The sequence below is a fragment of the Melanaphis sacchari genome, unplaced genomic scaffold (assembly GCF_002803265.2).
Source record: "Melanaphis sacchari strain LSU unplaced genomic scaffold, SCAv2.0 Contig65_pilon_pilon, whole genome shotgun sequence".
Classification (NCBI taxonomy): Eukaryota; Metazoa; Arthropoda; class Insecta; order Hemiptera; family Aphididae; genus Melanaphis; species Melanaphis sacchari.
The window spans coordinates 1,148,826-1,170,241 of NW_020271469.1; the positions used below are offsets into that span (position 1 = coordinate 1,148,826).

Consider the following 21,416-nt stretch of genomic DNA (forward strand, 5'->3'; position numbering starts at 1 on the left):
ATTTACTTGCGTAAAAATTTTACATAAACGAATTGGTTAATTTGTATATTTAAAATACGTCGTGTACCTATTCGTGTCTGTAATATATAAAAAAGTTATTTTTATAAGTCTATAGATTTTAAATACAATTATTGCAGCATGTAAGCGTGTGGCTGTCGAAGACACAAGTATTCGTTCTAGGAAAATTATTTTAGGTGAAATAAATAACTACCTACATAACTAATTTAGATTTTACTATATCTGATGTATCCGTTGTACGAAAAAAGCATTTACCGTGCTCGTAAAAAATCTCTTCCTTCAAATCCTAAATCTGTGTCTGATGTTCATAAAGCATTAATCGTTATACATTTTACTACTTTTAAAAATGAAGATTAAAATGTGTATTATTGATTATTATTTAAAAAAATTCGTCCCAATTGACTACGATTACCAAAAGCTTATAATTAAAAAAATATATGTTCTTACTAACTATTTATTACCTATTGTTAAAAATAATTTGTATTATTATTTATTGGTTATTATTTTTAAAAAAATCGTATGATTCACCATAATTTAAATAAAATTGTATTGATTATTGTTTGAGGAAAAAATATATTACTTAATTATAATTATACCAGGTACCTAAATTTGGTGCTAGTACCCAAAACGAATTAATTTTTTTTGGCGCAAATGAGCGATGCCCGTAATTTTAATTTATAAAACAAATTTTAATTTTGTCTTAACACGCAAATGCAAAAATTCTGCATCCTAATAACTGATAATTAATAAGTAACATGAAATTACTAAAACTCGCAAATCGTTGGTCTTGGTAGTTGTGCAAGGAAGAACGTTTAATAAATTATCATACACTTTTTAATATAATACATTCAGAATAAGTTAGATGATTTGAGTTAACAGCGAAATAGAAATATTTTTTCTTGTTACTGGCCAGTAGTATAGTGTGTATTACATGCCAATACTTCGATTGAAATTTACATATCAGTTTAATTTTAATATTATAGTTTTGTTCTGTCTACTCCACTTTATTGATGTGAGGTGCGAATCAAAGCAATTTGTGAATCGTCGATGTATATGATGTTATGTACGTAGGTATATCTATAGATGCCTAACTAAAGGTGGATGCTGATGTGTGAATTCACTGTATTATTTGTGCATTGATGTGTGTTTGTAACTTAATTGTACAAAAAAGATTTATATTTCTGGATAATTATGAAAAATTATCTTGAAAAAAAATATTGTAACATATACATATGTTACATTGCATTTCTGGGGTTTGTAGATGCTTTGTGACGAGTTCAATCTTACCTGATAACAGTTCATGCGCGGCATATGGTGAATGCGTATCCGAAGTATGTCTGATAGGCGCAGGCGTAGGCGCGGACTGGCTGGGATGCTACAGCATCCCTTACTCTAAAATATATTTTTACTTCCCGGTTTAAATGTGCCTTGATGTATTTACTGTACAACTGTAGAATTTTAGGAAATTTATATATTTTTTATAATATTGTACAATTTTGATTGAATGTTGTAACTCGCTTAGTACCTGTTTACGTTTTTATCGTGTTTTCAATATTTTATATATAATCTATATATGTTATTTGCTCTTTAAATTATTTAGCACCCCGTGCCCATTTTTACCAGTCCACGCCTGGATAGGTGTATACACTAACAATAACGATGATGCGCTTATCGCTGTAGGGACAAACCAATTCGCAGCATATGAGTGACGAAAAATCACTATCACAATGTAACCGATACCGCACGCAACCAAACAAAATCGTGTCGTACGTCTAAGCCGTAACGTCGGTGCCGCGTCTGCATCACCGCAAACACACATAATATATTATGTGTGTAATAAACAATAATATTGTATTATATTAAACATAATACGTACAAACACAAACAGCCATTAATTGGACATATTTAAACCTTGGACAAGCGGGGTTCATTAATGCCCCGCCGCTATTGGAATTTATACAAATCAATTGGTGTTTGCGGGAACGCAACGCGATGTGCATTTTAATGAACCGCGATATATGCACGCGTACATAAAATAGTAATTAACTCTGTACAGGGTATTCCTTTTTGGTCTGTGTGTCTGTGTCGCCCACGTACGTAATGATATACACTTCGCCGGCGCCGTTGTCGTTTATCTGCGGCCGTGTTGAATTTTTTATGAGCACGGAAATATTATACTCGTAATAAATTCGATTAACCGCGGATTCTTGTTGTGTGAGGTAATACTGATTTCTCGTTGGGATGAGATACTTTTAATCCTATGAAATAGGCACGTGCCCACGGTTTAAGATATTCCTGTTAATAAAACTGACAGTCAACGTTGATTATACGTACATAATATTTTATTTGACACGACGTCATGTTTTGCAGGGAAATAATTACGCAGCCGTAGGAAATTAGTGCGAGTAAAATAATTAATAATCAAAGTGAGAGATATTTTAAAATCAAAACCGTGTCTTAAATCGTGCTCGATCGATCGAAAATTATGAACAGCCAGAACGTATTTTATGATAATAATTAGCGATTTTCGCCCGAACACTGCAGAGCTAGATAGTGTTCGATTAATTTTGCTCCTAGACTACGTTTTAGTTACTCGTGGTACTTAGTTCCTATATACACCTACTTAATTTACGCTACAACGATTTGTGCGTGTCGGCCATCATCGCTTATGTCGCACAATCTATAACTATTCTATATACTTGGACGCAGTTGGATATATACTTCCATTCTGTGTCCATTTCATCACCGATAAATCAATTGTCGTAAATTTAAATTTTCTATATTATCTTAAATAACGTTGCGTGTTTTCAGGTGAAAGACATATGCAACGAGCTGGACGTGCGGTCGTTGTGCCACAAGATCCTGCAGAACGTCAGTACGCTGTTGAACGCCGACCGCGGTTCGCTGTTCCTGGTCCAGGGCGGCGGACTGTCGGCGTGCCAGCACGATCACCACCACCGGCCCGCGAAACGCGTTTGCAGCCCGCGCAGACCGCACGCTAGCATTACCGTCGGCTGCTTGAGCAAAGACGACCATTCCGCCTCCACAGCCGCCACTGCAGCCACGTCCACCGCCTCCGCAACGTCTTCTACCGTCTCCAACACCATCATCACCACCACCACCACCGCGTCCACTGCGTCCGCCGCGCCCACCGCGTCTACCGCGGCCGCGGTCGACGAGCCACCCCGCTCCGCCGTCTTCCACCACCAACAGAACCATCTGCACCACATACCCCCGAACAGCAGTCATCACCACCACCACCACCATCACCATCATCATCATAATAATAATAACAACAGCAACAATAACAACAACAACAACAACCGCAATCTGAACCGTCAGTCGTCGTCTTCGTCGTCGTCGTCGGCGGCGGCGTGCAACGAACGTGTTCCTATTGCGCAGTGCAACGCGCCGGCGGTCCCCGCGCAAGTGATGGTGCCCGTCGAAGAAGCGGCCGTGGGCGGCCTGACCGCCGGGTCGCCGATAGGGTCCACCAACGTCGGATCGCTACAGGCGCCGATGAACGCCACCGCCTCGCACCACTTTCAGGGCTGCCAGTCCAAGTGTTTGGTGTCCAAGCTGTTCGACGTGTGCTCGCGGTCCACGCTGCAGGAGATGGAGAAGAAAAAAGAAATTCACATACCGTGGGGCACGGGCATCGTCGGGTACGTGGCGGAAAGCGGCGAGCCTGTCAACATACCGGACGCGTACAAGGTAAATGCCCGAATTCTGTGAAAATCATCGTTTGTGTAAATCAGTGGTGGCCAAACTTTTTTTTACCGCGGGCCGTAAAATTTTTTTTTACTTTTAAGTCGTCATCAGAATTTTAGGTATAGGTATATAAGTTTATATTTAACGACGTTTTTATTGTACTTAATAATTTTAATGACTTTTTTTTAATACTTAACTTAATAATTATTACAAATGAAAAAAAATTATATCGGCTTACATTTCCAAAAATTATTTTTAAATAAACTATTAAGCTACAATATGGCGATACAGGATTAAATAATAATATGAAGGATGTATACTGTATTTTTAATTTTTTTTTTTTTTTACGAAAATGTTAAATATTATAGTTCTTTCGCGGGCCAGATATTAAATGATGGCGGTCCAGAGTTGGTCCGCGGGCCGCGTAGTTTGGTCACCGCTGGTGTAAATGATAAAAATTTGGGCGGGCTTGACCGATCGAGGGTCTATAATATTCCTCACCGCCATTTTTTCGTCTCGTCGATTTCTCATCGTTTTGTATTGTCGAAATCGAAATTCGCGTTTTCGACATTTTTCTGTGCGATTTTTCATGTTTCACACCCTAGTCGAGTTGGCCGATAACGATTAAATTTATGATAAAATAATGAAAACATATTTATCGTCATCGCCGGGTGATGTACGCCAAGACGTTACCATCAATAGCAAGTATGTTAGTGTCCTATGTAACGTACGAATTACCCTAATACGCTGTTAACCGCGATGTATAATCGTTTACGATTAACTCTAATAATCTGTACACGGTGAACGCAAGAACATAATAATATATTTTTATTTTTTTTTGTCACTACGAGGTCTGAGAATAGTAAAAAATTCTTAACCCCTTTTTCAAAAGAGCTGAGTTCGTCACTGGCGAATAATATTGTAGACACCAATCTAAAACGTCTTACTGTCAACTGTCAAATAATTATCGTCAGCGCGTTTGTAAACGGATGTGCCGAGCGACTGGAGAGGGTTCATAAATGTTCCCTCAAATGATGTAGCTTGTTGTTTATCGCTCGATAACAGTTGTTGCTACCGAATATTTATTTTAATCACTTTAGATTTACATTTTTTTAGCGTTTCCAAAGTGGATTATCCACTTTTAATGAAAATATAAATATTTAGTTTTTTTCTTGTCATAGTTACAAGGTAATGAACTTAAAACCTACTTATAACACAGTTTTCGACTTCTCTATATTATATTATAGTTGATTACGTGTATGATTGCCTTACGTATATAGTACTGCAGTTTGTGGTACTTACCAATAATATTGAAGTGTTATTTCAGCGTATGACATTAAATTTTTTTACAAAAAAATGCAAACATCTTATTAAACGTATTTAGTCATTCTGACTGTTTAATGACACAATATTTCTCATTTTTATCAATTTATCCTATTATTAAAGGATGTCATTTAAATAATTTATTGATAAAAAAAAAAAAATTGATTACTAAATTATTACGACGTTAGTATTAATTGTAGTTGTGTAATTTTTTTATCAGAGATCAGTTTCTAACCTCGCATACATTGTCAACTAGAAGAACCGGTTTTACAATAAAATGCTCCTATTCTATATTTAAACAAAAATAGCAGTTTTTCTTAAAATGAAAACAATAAAAATCTTCTTGTCATACCGTACATAAAAATAACTGCCTTATTTAAATATTTAGATACTCGAGAAACTGAAATCTACGAACACAATAGTTACATGATTTCAAAGACAACAATCATAACATTCATAACATTTATTATAATTTAAGTCATACACATATTATTGTATTAAAGTCTGTACATTATTTAAAGATAAATGTTATTTTAACGATAAAAATTAAAAAAAAATGATATTTATAATATATAAATGTATAGGTATTGACGTATTAAAAGATGAATTAAATTTTAATTGTATTTTATGTAGCTTTTAAATCTTATATATCTTAGTTTGTCGATTTTTTTTTTTTACAAATTATGATTTAATAATCATAATATATATATATATATGTGTATGTGTGTGTGTACTATACTAGCTTAGTACTAGTTTTTAGACCTTCCCTTTTGCTGATAACCACTAAATTGTCAAAAAAAAAAATAAAATAAAATAAAATAAAATACCTTTCCATAGATAAGTCCAATGCTTCGATTATAATGTTGGGTCAAGGTGTAGTGTGTTTTGAGATTACAGCATTTTCAAGGCTCTTATATCACAATGATATTAATAATAATTAAACATATTAAATTAAAGTCTATTGTTGTTTCAGGATACACGTTTTAACCACGATATCGATGCCCGTACTGGCTATAAAACGCACAGTTTACTGTGCATGCCGATCAAAGATTTCAACGGTGAAGTAATGGGTGTAGCACAAGTAAGTTTTGGATGACATTCGTACCACAATATTGCGTCAAAATACTAATTGTGTTATTTAATAATTTTCAGGTAATCAACAAAAAAAATGCCCCGTGCTTCACTCAAAACGATGAGAAAGTTTTTGCTGACTACTTGCAATTCTGTGGCATCGGTCTCAGAAATGCGCAGCTTTACGAAAAAAGCCAGTTAGAAGTGAAAAGGAATCAGGTGCGTGATTTAATCAGGTCAAATTATGATAATATATAGGTCACCTTGATTTTATGTATTCCATGTACCTACATTATTATTCGTTATACTTATAATGAGATCATGAATTATTATTGTATTGTAAATTAGGTGCTATTGGATCTCGCACGTATGATTTTCGAAGAACAGAGCACAATAGAGCATATGGTTTTTAGAATTCTCACGCACACTCAATCGCTTATACAATGTCAAAGGGTCCAGGTACTTATAAATGTTAATGTTATGATTATAATTGTGTGTTGTAAATTGTAAATCACAGCTGTGTCAGTGATAGGGGTGTAAAGAGGACATTTTACCGAGCGCCATATTCTTAAGAGGATGTTGTACCTGCGTACGTTATCTCCATTATTACTAACGCGTAAAATACTAAAATGTACGCCCTGTGATCAAACTTAGAATTGAAAACAATATCTGAGTTCTATCGTTGTGTTTTGTGATACTTTAATTTTTAAGTGTATTATGAGTATTTTTAAATATTAGTTATTTTACATATTCATTACTGACTTAATAGTTGAAATACTGTAAAAATTTAACAAGAGAACACAAATAATGTTCTTATCTTTAAACTTTATAATAGGTCATTTCATTTTAATAATTTCTAAAAACACAAAATTGGAATTGCTGAACGTATTATAGTTTTGTATGGTATGCATTAGTAAAACGGAGACAACATATGCGGATACGACGTTCTTTAAAATGCTTAAAGTTGATTCTTATTATTTGTGAATTTTGATTATTTTTTATCGAAATTATGAAATAAATTATCATAAAATATGTATGTAAAATATAGTGTATTTGAGTTACTTTTTAACATTAAAATATACTCGATTTTCATAAAGTTTTAATTTTTTAACCGTAAATATCATAACAACCATTCATATAGTTTTTGTTTGAAATTAAGTGATTATGGTAATATTTATAGGTATAAAGTAACTTACAATAAATCATAAAGCGTATACATTTTTACGTTTTAAATTATCCTATGCATTTATTATGTACGTTATTATATTATGTAACGTGTATTCAAATCTATTTATTTATGGGTTGTTTACAATACAGTGCATGGTTATTATTTGTTAGCGCACCTTCGATAGTCCGATATCAACAAACGAAAATTATTTGGTATTTTAATAAAATATAGTCTAATAATTTACTCAATAGGTATTACTGTTGCACGAGGCGTCCAAAGCAAGCTTTTCGCGGGTGTTCGACTTGGAAGCGAACGACTTGGAGGGGAAGGACAACGAGCGGACTAGGTAAAGTCTTCTTCTATTTCTCTTTCTTTGCGAAGAAGGAGAAAATAGAAAAATTCTCAACACTAGTAAGAGATTAAACGATTTATTTCTAGCCTCCTTTTTATGACCTAGGTAACTATTAACAGTGCCGTCATTTTTTAGCCCTTTCGAAAGCCGATTTCCTGTCAACATTGGTATAACCGGTTACGTGGCCACTACCGGAGAGGTAAGCGTAATAAAAACACATACATAATATACTAAAACGGTGTGAATAATAAACTTAGAGCTAGGAATTGAATGCAGTTGAAAACGTTAATTAATGCATTTATAATAATAAACATTCTATAAGATGCATTTTATTTTAGGTTTTTTCGTGTTTTTATTCCCAAATAAAACAAACATTAAACGCATATGATTTTATTTTATTTATACTTCTAAAGAATAAAAATAAACTGGTTATGTCACAGTAAATTACCCTTTTAAGATGTTAAACATTTAAAAAATGTATTTATTTGTTTACTTCTTATTAACATCGTATATATCCAGTATAATAATATGCTGATAAACAAAATTAGAATGATATTATTTTTTTTTAGTGTTTTTCTATGCTTGTCGACTGTTATAATACCAGACAACTGTAATAATATTGGTTAATGGTTTCTCGATTTATTTTTAAACCTAATCGCCCTCCGATCGTTCAACAACAACAAAAAAATAGGTTTAAAATAAAATCGTCATTACTTCGAGATATTTACGTATTACCATGCGACATAGTCGTATCGCCGTAAAGCCGCTTACTTCGAACTCTTTGATTTCCGTGTAACCCACCTGGGACTTTGTGCGGTTGAGAAACCGTATCCTGTGTTATAATATTATTATAGTTTCGTCCTGCTGAAGACGAGTAACACAATTCGTCGTTAATGCCATGTAATAGTTAAAAATAATCCTATTAAAACCAGAGTTTGGCGGCTTCGGTCGTACATAATGTGTAACCAAACTTATTGCGAACCGTTATCGTTTTCAGACCGTAAACATTGCAAACGCTTACGAAGACAGCCGTTTCGATCAGTCAGTAGACGAAGACACTGGTTTCAAACACTCCACCGTGCTGTGCATGCCGATCAAAAATTCGTCCGGTCAAATCATCGGAGTGATACAAGTAAATTGACAATAAAAAAATTATAACGTCATAATAATATAACCGTAATATTATACCGTATGAAATCGGTCTGGGGCGTAGTAGTTTATTTGTTAATTTATTGCTGATATTATTCGGAACTTCGATGACAAAAATAAAATCTACATCCGTTCGGTTGTCCGGTGTTATCTGCTAAATGGTAGATAACCGTAATTCGTACAATCGTTTTCGACCGTTTTAATTTTTAATATTGGTTTTAATTTTCACGCCATTCTGTTGATTGTTCAAATCAGCATATTATTACGTTTTTAGTTTTATAGATTGTAAATTGTGTATTTACCTGTTTAATTTTAATAAGGAATTAAATGTGTTTCATTATTGATATTGATTTTTAATTAATATTATAACATCGGTTTCAAGTTCTGGTTCAAATATTGTCTTCCGTTACATTTTATCTGAATATGACAGTGACCTATCTAATAACAGTGACTTAATCTATGTTTTATATTATGTCTAATATTGATTAATCAATTTTTAATACTACTAAATTAGTTAAAAAGTTTATTTTATACCATGATGTATTTAAAAAATTTTTTTTTTTCTAAAAATTGTGAATTATAAAATTGTTAATTATAGTATCAATAATATTTTTCGCATTGTTGGGTTTTATTAAATTTCTTGTGATGGTATTTTATGACAAATTGACTATAATATTTTATCTTTAACTTAATTTAAATTATTAATGATTGATACTAATTATTAAATATTATATATTACAGTTAGTCAACAAGTTTGATGATCTCTTATTTACCAAAAACGATGAAAATTTCGTGGAAGCGTTTGCCATATTTTGTGGCATGGGAATACATAACACACACATGTAAGTAAGTAAAAGTGCACAAAGTCCAAATGCACTTATCGTAATATTATTGTGGCCATGATTAGGATTTTACGTTTGTTACTCGGTAGTTTAATTTGTAGGTTTGAAAAAGCCATCATTGCCAATGCAAAACAAAATGTTACATTGGACGTGCTTAGTTACCATGCTTCAGCTTCACTGGAAGATGCACAAAAGTTGAGGGTAAATTAATAAATTTTATTTATTTTGTGGGTTTTTATGTTTTTTTTTTTTTTTTATAGGCTTTGCAAGTGCCATCAGCTGTTACATACAATTTGTATGATTTTTCTTTTGATGATATTTATATGAGTGACGATGACACATTACTGGTTAGTATACATAGTCTTATTTTTTTCCTCTGTGGATATGAACCATAATTCACAATTATTTTCATTTTCAGGCAAGCATCAGAATGTTTATGGATATGGATTTAGTTGAACCTTTTCATATTGACTATCAGGTCTTGTGTCGATGGCTGTTAAGTGTCAAAAAAAATTATCGATCAGTAACTTATCACAATTGGAGGCATGCATTCAATGTTGCTCAGATGATGTTTTCCATTATTACTGTATGTATATATGATTAAATATAGTAAAAAGTATTTTATATTTTATCAAATATTTGTTTTAGGCAACACGGTGGTGGCAAGTTTTTGGTGACTTAGAATGTCTTGCCCTCATTATTGCTTGTCTTTGTCATGATTTGGACCATCGTGGAACAAACAATTCCTTTCAAATAAAGTAAGATATGACCATAAAATATTATTTTCTTTCTATCCTGAATTGTATAATATGATTTTATATTTATTTTAATTATGTATTTTCAGAGTTTCCTCACCACTTGCACAACTATATTCAACCTCCACTATGGAACACCATCATTTTGACCAATGTTTAATGATATTAAATAGTCAAGTATGTGATTAAATAATATATTTTTCAAGTTTTGATATTATGTTTTGTTAATATGGAAAATAATTTTTCTAGGGTAATCAAATTTTAGGTAATTTATCTCCAAATGAGTATTCTCGCGTTATTAAAGTATTAGAAGATGCTATTTTAGCCACTGATTTAGCTGTATACTTCAGGTTAGAATTTATTAAATTATTTTAGTAAAATTATTAGTTTAGTCAATTCGATTTTTTTTTCCAATAACCTTATACCTAATTATTATTTATTATACTCATATTTTAACTTTAAACGTTAAATCTGATATAGTTTTTGAAACAATATAATTTTACATCAAGTGCGTATTTCAATATCTTATACCTAATTTAAATATATTATACATATATACTATATACTTATATTTGTCTAATAATAATAATAATTTTTAATTAAATATGCATAGAAAACGAGGGAAGTTCCTAGAACTAGTTCGTACGGGTATGTACGACTGGACCAGAGAAGAGGATAGAGAACTGTTTAGAGCTATGTTAATGACTGTATGCGATTTAGCCGCTATTACCAAACCATGGGAGATTGAAAAACGAGTATGTGCAACACTAGTATTTATAATCAATGATTATACACTTACCTGTATTTATGAATAATGTTTTACATATTAATTATTCTACTACTTATTAGAGATTCATTCTTAAATCTTATAAATTATTTATTATGTTTAGGTGGCTGAACTGGTTACTAATGAATTTTTTGAACAAGGTGACATAGAAAGAAGAAAATTTAATATCACACCTATTGTAAGTAAAATTGACTCATTCATATTGTTCAAAATGTATTTTATTACACACATAAGATTAAAATGTAATTTTTTGTATAGGACATAATGAATCGAGAAAAAGAAGATCAGTTACCAATGATGCAAGTTGGATTCATTGACTCAATATGTTTACCCATATATCAGGTGAATTAGTTTAACTGCTTTTACTTATATATTTAATTTTCAAAGTTAAAATATTACGTTTATTTAAAAAAAAAAATGTAAACAGTAATAGTCTTATGGTATCACATAAGTAAATAATCAAAATTGACAACACATTTTTAACTGAGTATAACCTTATTATTAATTGACAGGCGATTGCCGATCTGTCAGAGAAACTTGAGCCATTGATCGAAGGGGTACGACAGAACAAAACTCATTGGTTAGAAGAATCCCAACAGACGTATCATCCACAGAGTCACAGTTAGATGTGTAATACAATTATATATATTATACATTGGTGTTTGTATGTGTTAGTGTGTGTCTATGTTTGATTGTGTGTGTGTGTGTTTGTGTGTGTGTGTGTGTGTGTCCTGTATTTCCAAACTAGATGTCCACACTATTAAAAAAACCAATCTACCTAACTTCCTTCTCATTAGAATTTAAGACTTAAAAGAACATAAATATTATTTTACCTTGTATGTTTTTAGTTTTAAACAAAATAGTATTTTCTGTGTTATAGACTTGTATAAATAAGATTATATAATTGTTAAGAGTGACATCAATGTTTTTTTTCTTGTATTTTGTACCACCTACCTTTTACTAAATAAATAGACATTAGAATATACACTAAATATGTATTATTATACAATATATTTTAAGTATATACCAATGCAATGTATTCTTAAAAGACCATGTGTTGATAAAGAAAAAAAAATATATGCTTTATTAATTTTTATTTATTAAACACGTGTACATCCCTTGCGACTTTATGTGACACATTTGTATATCTGTTACTTAAGTTGTGAGTTATTATTATTATTAATATTATTATTATTTTTTTTTTTTTTTTTATTAAATTATTATTTTATTAAAGAAATAAAGATATTACCTGAACAATAGAATCTATTCATACAAATGCTATTTTAATTTTGCACAGTTATTGTATTCTTTAAAAGAGAATTTTCTGATAATTCCTTCAGTCGAATTCATAATATCTAAATTATTATGTTGTAACATTCTGCTATGTATTCGTATAAATTTAACTACTTAGTATATACTATATTGTATTATTCAGTAATTGTCTTATTTATGGTGAATGTGATTTAATACTGATGATTAATTTTGTCAATTTGGTTGCTAGAAATAAAAAAGGTAAATCCAACACTTAATTTGTAAATTATTAAGTGTAATTTTTTTTGTAAATCTTGAAGTTAGTTGTACCTAAGTAATTTAAAATTCAAACTATTAGTTTCTCAGTAATTTATAATTGTTTATTCTAAGAATAATACAGACGATTAGTGTGTTAGTTATTTGATCATACGTCTATTGTCTATACATTACAGACTATAGTTATAAGTAATACTATGTAATGTAATAATATGTATGTATATTATTTTATATTATGGATACCTAATAATATCGATTCCATACAGTGCCATACAGTGAAGTCGTAAAGGTACCTAAAGTCTTTGCTTGGAAGGACGTTCGCTCAGATCTGAATGACTGAATGTATCAATGTGGCAGTAATCGTGGTGATAAATACACGGTAAATTTGTTTATAGATATGAAATATTTAATATATTTTTACATGCTACGTATTTGCTGTTTTACCTTAGTAAAATTTTTACATCCGGGTCCTTTGATGACATTTTATATATTAACGTTTATATACGATGTATTTAGGCACATACAGTTAGGCAATAAATACTGTATAAAAGATATTAAATTAAATATTGCCTTTAACAACTTAACAAATTAATAAATACATAATAATTATCTACAGTGCTATTTTAACGTTACATCTAATCATCGTTTGAATTTATATTATTATTATCGCATTTGAGATTTTGGTTTTGATTATATTAATAATTCTATATGTTCGCACAGCAACATTATACCTATTAAGATTTCTTTTATAAATATTTTATAAATACTTCGTAAGTTCAGAGTTTCTAATAGAAAAACTAAAGTAATAAGAGTAAATGATAATAATAAATTGCTAAAACACGATTATTTTAAATGATGCAATTAAAATGTTGCCGATTTAAAAAAAAAGATTATTGTTTTATTATCAGGGCATTCAGAGCTATTCGTTTGAACTATCTAGTAGAACCAAATCTGCGCATGATAATATTATGTACACGCCGTGTAACCGTTTATAATCACACCGGAACGTTACGGTTTGTTAACCCATTGCAATCGGAGAGGTTTCTGTTCGGACAAAGACCTATAGAAACCTTGGCCTTTAAAAAATAAGGGTTACGCCCGGTATGGTATTTTGTAAGAGTACCGGTTTTAACGATTTTGCCAGATTTTTAAAGAACGACTAATTTTAAATAATTTTGTGTACTCGTATTTTCTGTTCTGCACACGATCAACACAATAGTATTTTATATTTAGGTACTATACAGACAACTGCAGATTTCTACAGACTATATTATAGTATAGAGGTACACGAGGAATCTACAAATTGCGATAAACGTTTTTAAACAATATTGTTTGTAGAATAGTAAATACAAGTTATGATATGCCGAAGTGGATTTTTTTTTCAGTAACACTTGCATTTAAATATCTTGATAATTAATTATTATTTATTAGGTATTTGTAGGTTGATAAAATCAAATAATATTTAATTATAATTTTATTGAAAATACTATATGTCTACACAGTGGTGCACTAAACTTAAATTTTAAATATTGTAATTTCATATTTAAGTATTTACCACCACCGTCCACCATACCCTATATAAAACTGTTGTGTAAATACAATACATTTATACACATAATACTATTCTCAATAAAAAGTTGATGTAGCTGCGTTAAAATTGAGCCATTTGGCTCGCCACTGTGACTACATAATATGCTACAAGAGAAATGGTTCTGGATCAAGAGCCCGCTCTCTTTAGAGCGCCACTGATATGGTGTAATGTGCAGTCGGTATTTTCGAATAATGGACAAAGTGACAAAAACCATGTGAGTTGCTGACGAAATGTAAAAAGGTAACATACGACTTGCGGGGGCATACGTAAACTACGCCCAAATGATCTTTTATTTTGTAAACTGCGACCGAAATTTTATCTATGTTAAAAAGGTATAGTGTAAAAACTGTGCCCGACTTATACACTTATTAAATTTTGACTTATTGAAGTCTCTATATGTTTGACGATTGTCATTTTCGATTGATATTTCATTTTTATAGAAAAATTAAAAGAAATTCAATTAGAAATATATATTAAATTAAATAGTATAAATGAACCGTTTAAATTCCAAAACTCTAAAACCAAAAAAAAAAAAAAAAAAAAAAAATTAGAAAAATTAATCAATAAATATAATAGTAATCAAATTCCAATTGATGAATATGTATCCACCATAATGTTATTGTCTGTAATATTTATAATTATTTTTATTTCTAAAACTATATATTTTTTAATTCCTAATATGTTATAACAATATGACGTTATAATTTGTAATATTTATAATTATTTAAATTTTAGATTCTGAACGGAGTGATGAATGTATTGATTTTACAATGATGTGTGTTTTTTTTTTTGTGTGTCTGTGTACAGCATAAGTAGTCGAAATAATGCTTCAATTTAAAACTTCGGGGGTGGTTTCCGATGGAAAAGTGAATATCCTTGGTGCATTATAGAGGTAAAAAGTAAACATTTTCCAACAGTTTTAAAAAAAAATCGAGAAAAACAAAAAAAAAAAATGACGGAAAAACGGGAATTTTTACGCAAAATCAGTTTTCGATCAAATCGATTTTTTTATATGGTTGTAATTCAAAAAATAATCACTGTAAATACTTGAAATTTTCACCAAATGTTTATGTTAGTGTTATCTATATACAGTTTAATTTTCAAAAGTTTTGAATTTTTTTGAGTTATTTATAGACCACTGAAGTTATCGATTTTTATAAGATTTTTTTTTTTGAAGTGTCGATAAAAAAATGTTGGGTGACCAAAAAATGTTGAAAATTTAATAAAAGGTTCCTTATGAGTTGTTTTTATTGTAGCTAAAAAAAATTAAAAATCGTTAGTCACAATTATTTTTTATAAACATTTATAGTTCAAATATTTACGAAATCTATCGAAAACACGAAAATTTGTAAGTAATTTTGAAGTTGAAAAATCATAAAATTTTTTGTGTTTATAACTAAGGATTAAAAATACTACACTATGTTTTCCCTAAGTTTTCCTTCAAGTAACTATAGTAAAAACTCAAAGCATCATTATAGGAAAAATTTTAAATGTGTTTGAATTTTAAATTTTTACGAAATAGCATAACGATAACGATTTATCCTCAAACGATTTTAAATATTTGTTAATATTCAAAAAGTATAAGTCGTAGATACTTGAAAATTTTACCAGTTATTTAAATTGGCATTTTCTTTACATGATTTAATTTTTAAAATATTTTGACTTTTTTTGAGCTATTTATAGACAACTGAAATTTTCAATTTTTCTAATAATTTTTTTTTGAAGTGTTGATAAATTTTTTTTGGCCCAATAAAAATACTTGAACATTTAATACAAAGTTCCTCATAAGTTATTCTTATAGTGATCAAACAATTTTAAGAATATATAGGCACATTTTTTTTTTATTAGCATTTGAAGTTCAAATATTGACAAAAATTCGTCAAAACTATGATTATTTGCAAACTATTTTGTAGATATAATTCATAAAAATTAATAATTAATTGATTAACCATGACTTTTGCAAATGCGTTCAAATTGAAAAATAAAATATTTGTTTCAAAATAGAATGTATGACAATATTTAAATATAATATATCCTAGACTGACAAATTATCTCCGTTCAGAATCGTTTTATACGTATACAATGATACCTATCATTGCATCCAAATTTAACCTACTCTAGTCCGAGGTTCACCCCACCCCCTAATGTACAGCAGAGCGGTACTCACTTACCCTCTTTTTTAAATTATATTTTATTTTTAATCATTCATATTATATATCTGTAACGAATTAAGTATTTTACCTGTAATTTTACTCGGACGCAGTTTACGTGTATGATTTTGTGTTTACCTGTATCTTGGACGCAGTTTACAATCGCCAAATTGTGGATACAAATAAAAGATACTGATTATGGATAAATGTCCAATTATTATTTTTGATATAACGATCGTGGACGCTGGGAAATTATTGTTTGATATTGACGATATTCAGACAGCTGTAAAAAAATATGTTTGATCGGTTTAACCTCAACCTTAGTAAAAAACTTAATTTTCTTCTATTTCACGAACTGAAAATGCTTGTGAAAGTGTTCACGCTGACCTTAATGGAATGTTTTATTGCAGTCATCCTATTATATACCAATTGATCGACGCCTTAAATGAAGTACAGATTGGCATACGAAAATGAATTGTATCTACCTATAGGTACTGTTGTAGTGCTGTATACAATTTAAAACGAATAAAAAAAAACTGTCAAAACAGAGGCATTTATCAGCAAACAAATGTTGCAATATGGTGAAACCAGTAGATTATCATTTATACAGACTGTTTCAAAAAAATTTAATAATTTGTCCGTAACTAGTATGTGTCCTGTGCAGTGCATTAAATTTGTTGCAGGTATAATAAGTTAAAACTTTAATAATTGTTAAACATGAGATTTAATATAAATTGTATAAAATTCAATTATGTTTTTATATTATTATTAAAGACCGGATTTTGCATAAAATGCATGTTGTTATTTTCAACATCATATACATGCAGTCAATGAGTGTCCACAAATCATTACTTGATTGATTAAATATCAAAATTTTATACTGCATATTTTTGCATATTTTAACAAAAACCGTACAAATATACAAATAAAAACATAGATCATAGGTACGTTTATATAATATTATAATTTCAAATATTTTACGTCTCAAAGAATATTTAATAATAAGGTACTTTTGGTGACATTAATGATTTAATTAATAATGGAAAAAAGGTTTTCTCAAAGGCTCCGTATAGAATTCAATTATATAAAGAAATGTTGCCAATTACACATTTACCACCGCAGCCAATAATTACCCGTTGGGGTACTTGGCTAGAGTCAGCCTTTTTTTACGCAGATTATTTTGAAGAGTTCAAAAATGTGATTGAAAACTTAGAAGATAATACGTACAAAATGCATTCAAAATTGTAAATCAATTTTTAATAAATTTAATGTAAAATATGATCTTGCTTACATTAAAGCAAATTTTTTATGTATCGTTGAAAGTATCAAAAAGCTTAAAACCTCTAATTTGTCCCTTGTAGACTCGTTAAAAATTTTAGAACAAGTGGAAAACTCTGTTAATGAACTTCCTACTAGTGCAAATAGTACAATAATTAAAATAAAATGTAAAAACGTTTTGAATAAAAATAAAGGATTAATGGTTTTAAAAGAAATTTCGAAAATACTTCAAGGTGACAGTGCTAATTTCGACGATTTATCTGTTCCAAATTATTCGCTGGATATACTAGCAAATTTTAAATATGCTCCAATCACCAGTGTTGATGTCGAACGTAGTTTTTCATCATACAAGTACATTCTTACAGATCGCCGTCATAATTTCACGGAAATAAACATGGAACATACTTTGATAACTTATTGTTTTTCAAATTAATAATTTACTACCTTCAATAAAATTGTTCGTACTTTTTTCCTATTTATATCAGTATATCACCAATGTATCTACTATTTAATTTTAATAAAATATTTTTTACAATATATCAATGTTTAAAAATTAAATTACAATTTAACAAAAAATTAAATTTTTGTACTATATTATAAATGTAACTTTTTGTTTATGAAAAATGTAATAAAATTAATAAATAATTATCACTGCAAAATTAAAATCAAATATAAAATTGAAATTTTATTTTGCATGTTTTGCATTTTTTCCTTGCATATTTTGACTTTTTTTAGTGCATGTTTGCATGCATATTTTACAATTTAAAATGCATATAAATCCGATCTTTAGTTATTATCTATTTAATATATTATTAATATTTAATTCTAGATTTATAAGCTATATATAATATCTTCTCAATTATTTTTATGTTATTGAAATAAAAAGAGCGTGTGCCTATACGTAGGTACCTATTTATTTTTAAAAACATTTTGTTAAGTCAATCTAATATCGGTAGCTAAGGTTTGTCGGACTAGCACCTCGAAAGTTAAGTTTTGTACAATTTTTTTTTTTAAATTAGTAACCAATTTTTAATCATCTGTAACTAAAAAATCAGAATTCGTAACCTAAGTCTTAACTCTCAAATAAATTGTTTTCTATAAAGAGCGCTGAACGAAGGTCTCGTTCGTTAAAATCTTTTTTTGTAAAGCTAAGATAATATTCAATTAAATTAAAAAGAACTTTTATGTGAAATAGCGTTACTAAAAAATGGTCTCAGTTTCAATAATTAACTGTTATTTGTACCAAGTTATGATAAAGTTTTATTAAGTAATACATGAGCTCGAAATTATCTATTAAATGTGTCTGTGCCAGAAAGTAAACATTATACCATACATTTTACCCAACACAACAAATAAAACTGCCTTCATTTCAATAGTTTGATCGCTATAGGTAAAAATATTTTATGTTTTAGTCAGCAAAAAAAAATTTGAAAGACCTAGAATTATTTTTCTTGCAATTGATAAAAAATTAATATACAACAAAAATAGACTTTTTTTATTACATTCAACAAATATAATATGTGTACCTACACAGAAATAAATAATTTTAAAACTGTGAAACTTTTATCATTACCTAAAGGTAAATAATTAACTTACAAAAATATAAATTATGTGTATTATGTGTATCAGACTATAGAAATATTAATTAACCTAAGCTACTTAATAAATATATGTACTAAAATATGTCGTATTATACTAGTTAATAATATTATTGTAGAAATAATTTTAATGTTAATTATTTAGTTTAAATGTTTTTTATTTTATTGTTGTATTTTAAGTAAATATATATATTGTTTCTAGATCTTGCAGTATCGATCAATTTTAACATTATTTCAGAAACCCATAAAGTGAAACAAAATTACATAGAAGTAGTTACACAGGAATTTAAAGAAATATAAAAAAAAAATAAAAATAAAAGATATTAATTTTAAATTACGAGATGCTGTTAAAATTTAAGTTGCAAATTTTCTGATTTGATGGCTATAATTAATTATAAATTGGTAGGTAACTAATAAAAAAAAAATGTACAAAATTTTAATTCGTAGTATTAGGTTGACGGACTTTGGTGTTCAATATTATTTACTAGCAGCCAGAACTTAGCATTGATTTAAATTGTTCGCAAATCGACCATGAGTCGTAATTATTATGGAATAACTTAACACTATTTGCAAGTCTTATAGTCTAGTCGGTCGTCGGCGAAACACACCACGCTTCACGCATCCATAGCTAGAACCTCAAAATCGATTCTCAATCCGGAAATTAGTTTTTGAGGATCTTTTGTTTTTTATTTTAACTATAAAATATATTTAAACGCTACGCTTGTTGACGGTAATTGATAACAAAAAAATGTAAAGCCTATTATTTAGTTATTACTTATTAATATTTGTACCACATCTAACATAATATATTATTATCTTTGTAGGTACTCGACGCCGCATGACTATATTCTCACGACTTGCTGATAAGATGCGAATAAGCAATGAGCTTATATTTTGGGAAATTAATTTTGACGCTCATTTACATAGATAATAATTAATATGTAATTGTTTAATGTATTACTGCAATAACTAATTAAATTCAAAGTAAAACGTGAAACAGATACCCATTCTAATTATACAATATTTATATACATAATAAATAATATAGTATGTTTTTAGAGTTGACACATAGATATTCAACCCAGTTTCATTTGGTTCGGCGGTGATGAAATATTTTCAAAAATAAGTGAAATAATGTTTGTATTCTTCTATCATAATAATTGAAATATTTTATTAGACCATGTTTCATTAAAATATCTACATTAAATTAACATAATAATATCTGAGTGAATAGTGGTAAAAAATAATATTGTATCATTAATTAAATAAAAGAATACAATTCAAATACAATTTAGTTTTAATTAGGTAGATTATGTATAGGAATTAGGTAAACATATTACATAAAAATTATTACCTTCTTGGAAACGTAGGAAAAGTTGAAGCATTACAATCTGCACTATTAAAAGAGAAAATAAAGCTTGACTGCTTAGTTCAGCGTGTTGTATTTATGTGTGGGGTACCTATACGCATTTAGGTCTCATCTTAGAAACTAATAAACGATCAATATGAAAGTAGATATAAAGTCGTCCATAAATTCATAACTTATATACTTTTACATTAAACACGAGTTGTTACCAATAAAACATATACACTACACATACAGTATTGTAATATATATATATATATATATATATCAATGTAGAGCAGTTACAGCAGAGCGGAATAGTATATGCTGTTGAATTTCGGACGAATATCATTATTACAACAAGCGTTTGATAAATTATTATTTATTAGTTTTAAATATTTTAATGATACGTTTAGATATATCACTATATCAGGTTATCATAATATTATTATGTATTATCTATGGCGATGATCAATAATTGCGAGGTGTCGATGATGTAGCACGATCGTTAGACGAATGCTGATATTTAACAATGTAATACGTATACTAATAATATTATAAATTTTTTATATTAGGCAGGTACAAGACGATTATAATATTGTCATAAAATAATCTTATTGCGACATGAAAGAAACCACTCGCAGTATAAATGACACAACAATGCGCCTAGTTAAGAGGAACTAGGAATCGTGATAATATTGTGATGTAAAAACTTTATTATGTGTGTTCAGTTAGTATGTGTACGTGAAAA

At 29.3% G+C, this 21,416-nt stretch overlaps 1 protein-coding gene across 3 annotated transcripts in view; it reads left to right on the forward strand.

The window, feature by feature from the left end:
- LOC112600505 (dual 3',5'-cyclic-AMP and -GMP phosphodiesterase 11-like) overlaps window positions 1–12,065 on the forward strand; it is a 74,795-nt gene extending 62,730 nt beyond the window's left edge. For all 3 annotated transcript variants that reach the window (XM_025347741.1, XM_025347742.1, XM_025347743.1), the window contains 18 exons: window positions 2,830–3,732; window positions 6,026–6,133; window positions 6,205–6,342; window positions 6,472–6,582; window positions 7,543–7,637; window positions 7,779–7,842; window positions 8,641–8,775; window positions 9,534–9,634; window positions 9,736–9,835; window positions 9,895–9,981; window positions 10,053–10,220; window positions 10,283–10,392; window positions 10,479–10,566; window positions 10,639–10,739; window positions 11,003–11,144; window positions 11,280–11,354; window positions 11,435–11,518; window positions 11,689–12,065. In XM_025347741.1, coding sequence (XP_025203526.1) covers window positions 2,830–3,732; window positions 6,026–6,133; window positions 6,205–6,342; window positions 6,472–6,582; window positions 7,543–7,637; window positions 7,779–7,842; window positions 8,641–8,775; window positions 9,534–9,634; window positions 9,736–9,835; window positions 9,895–9,981; window positions 10,053–10,220; window positions 10,283–10,392; window positions 10,479–10,566; window positions 10,639–10,739; window positions 11,003–11,144; window positions 11,280–11,354; window positions 11,435–11,518; window positions 11,689–11,802 — 2,724 coding nt within the window. In that variant the 3' untranslated portion in view covers window positions 11,803–12,065. The remainder of the gene's footprint in view (window positions 1–2,829; window positions 3,733–6,025; window positions 6,134–6,204; window positions 6,343–6,471; window positions 6,583–7,542; window positions 7,638–7,778; window positions 7,843–8,640; window positions 8,776–9,533; window positions 9,635–9,735; window positions 9,836–9,894; window positions 9,982–10,052; window positions 10,221–10,282; window positions 10,393–10,478; window positions 10,567–10,638; window positions 10,740–11,002; window positions 11,145–11,279; window positions 11,355–11,434; window positions 11,519–11,688) is intronic.
- Window positions 12,066–21,416: the final 9,351 nt, after the last annotated feature.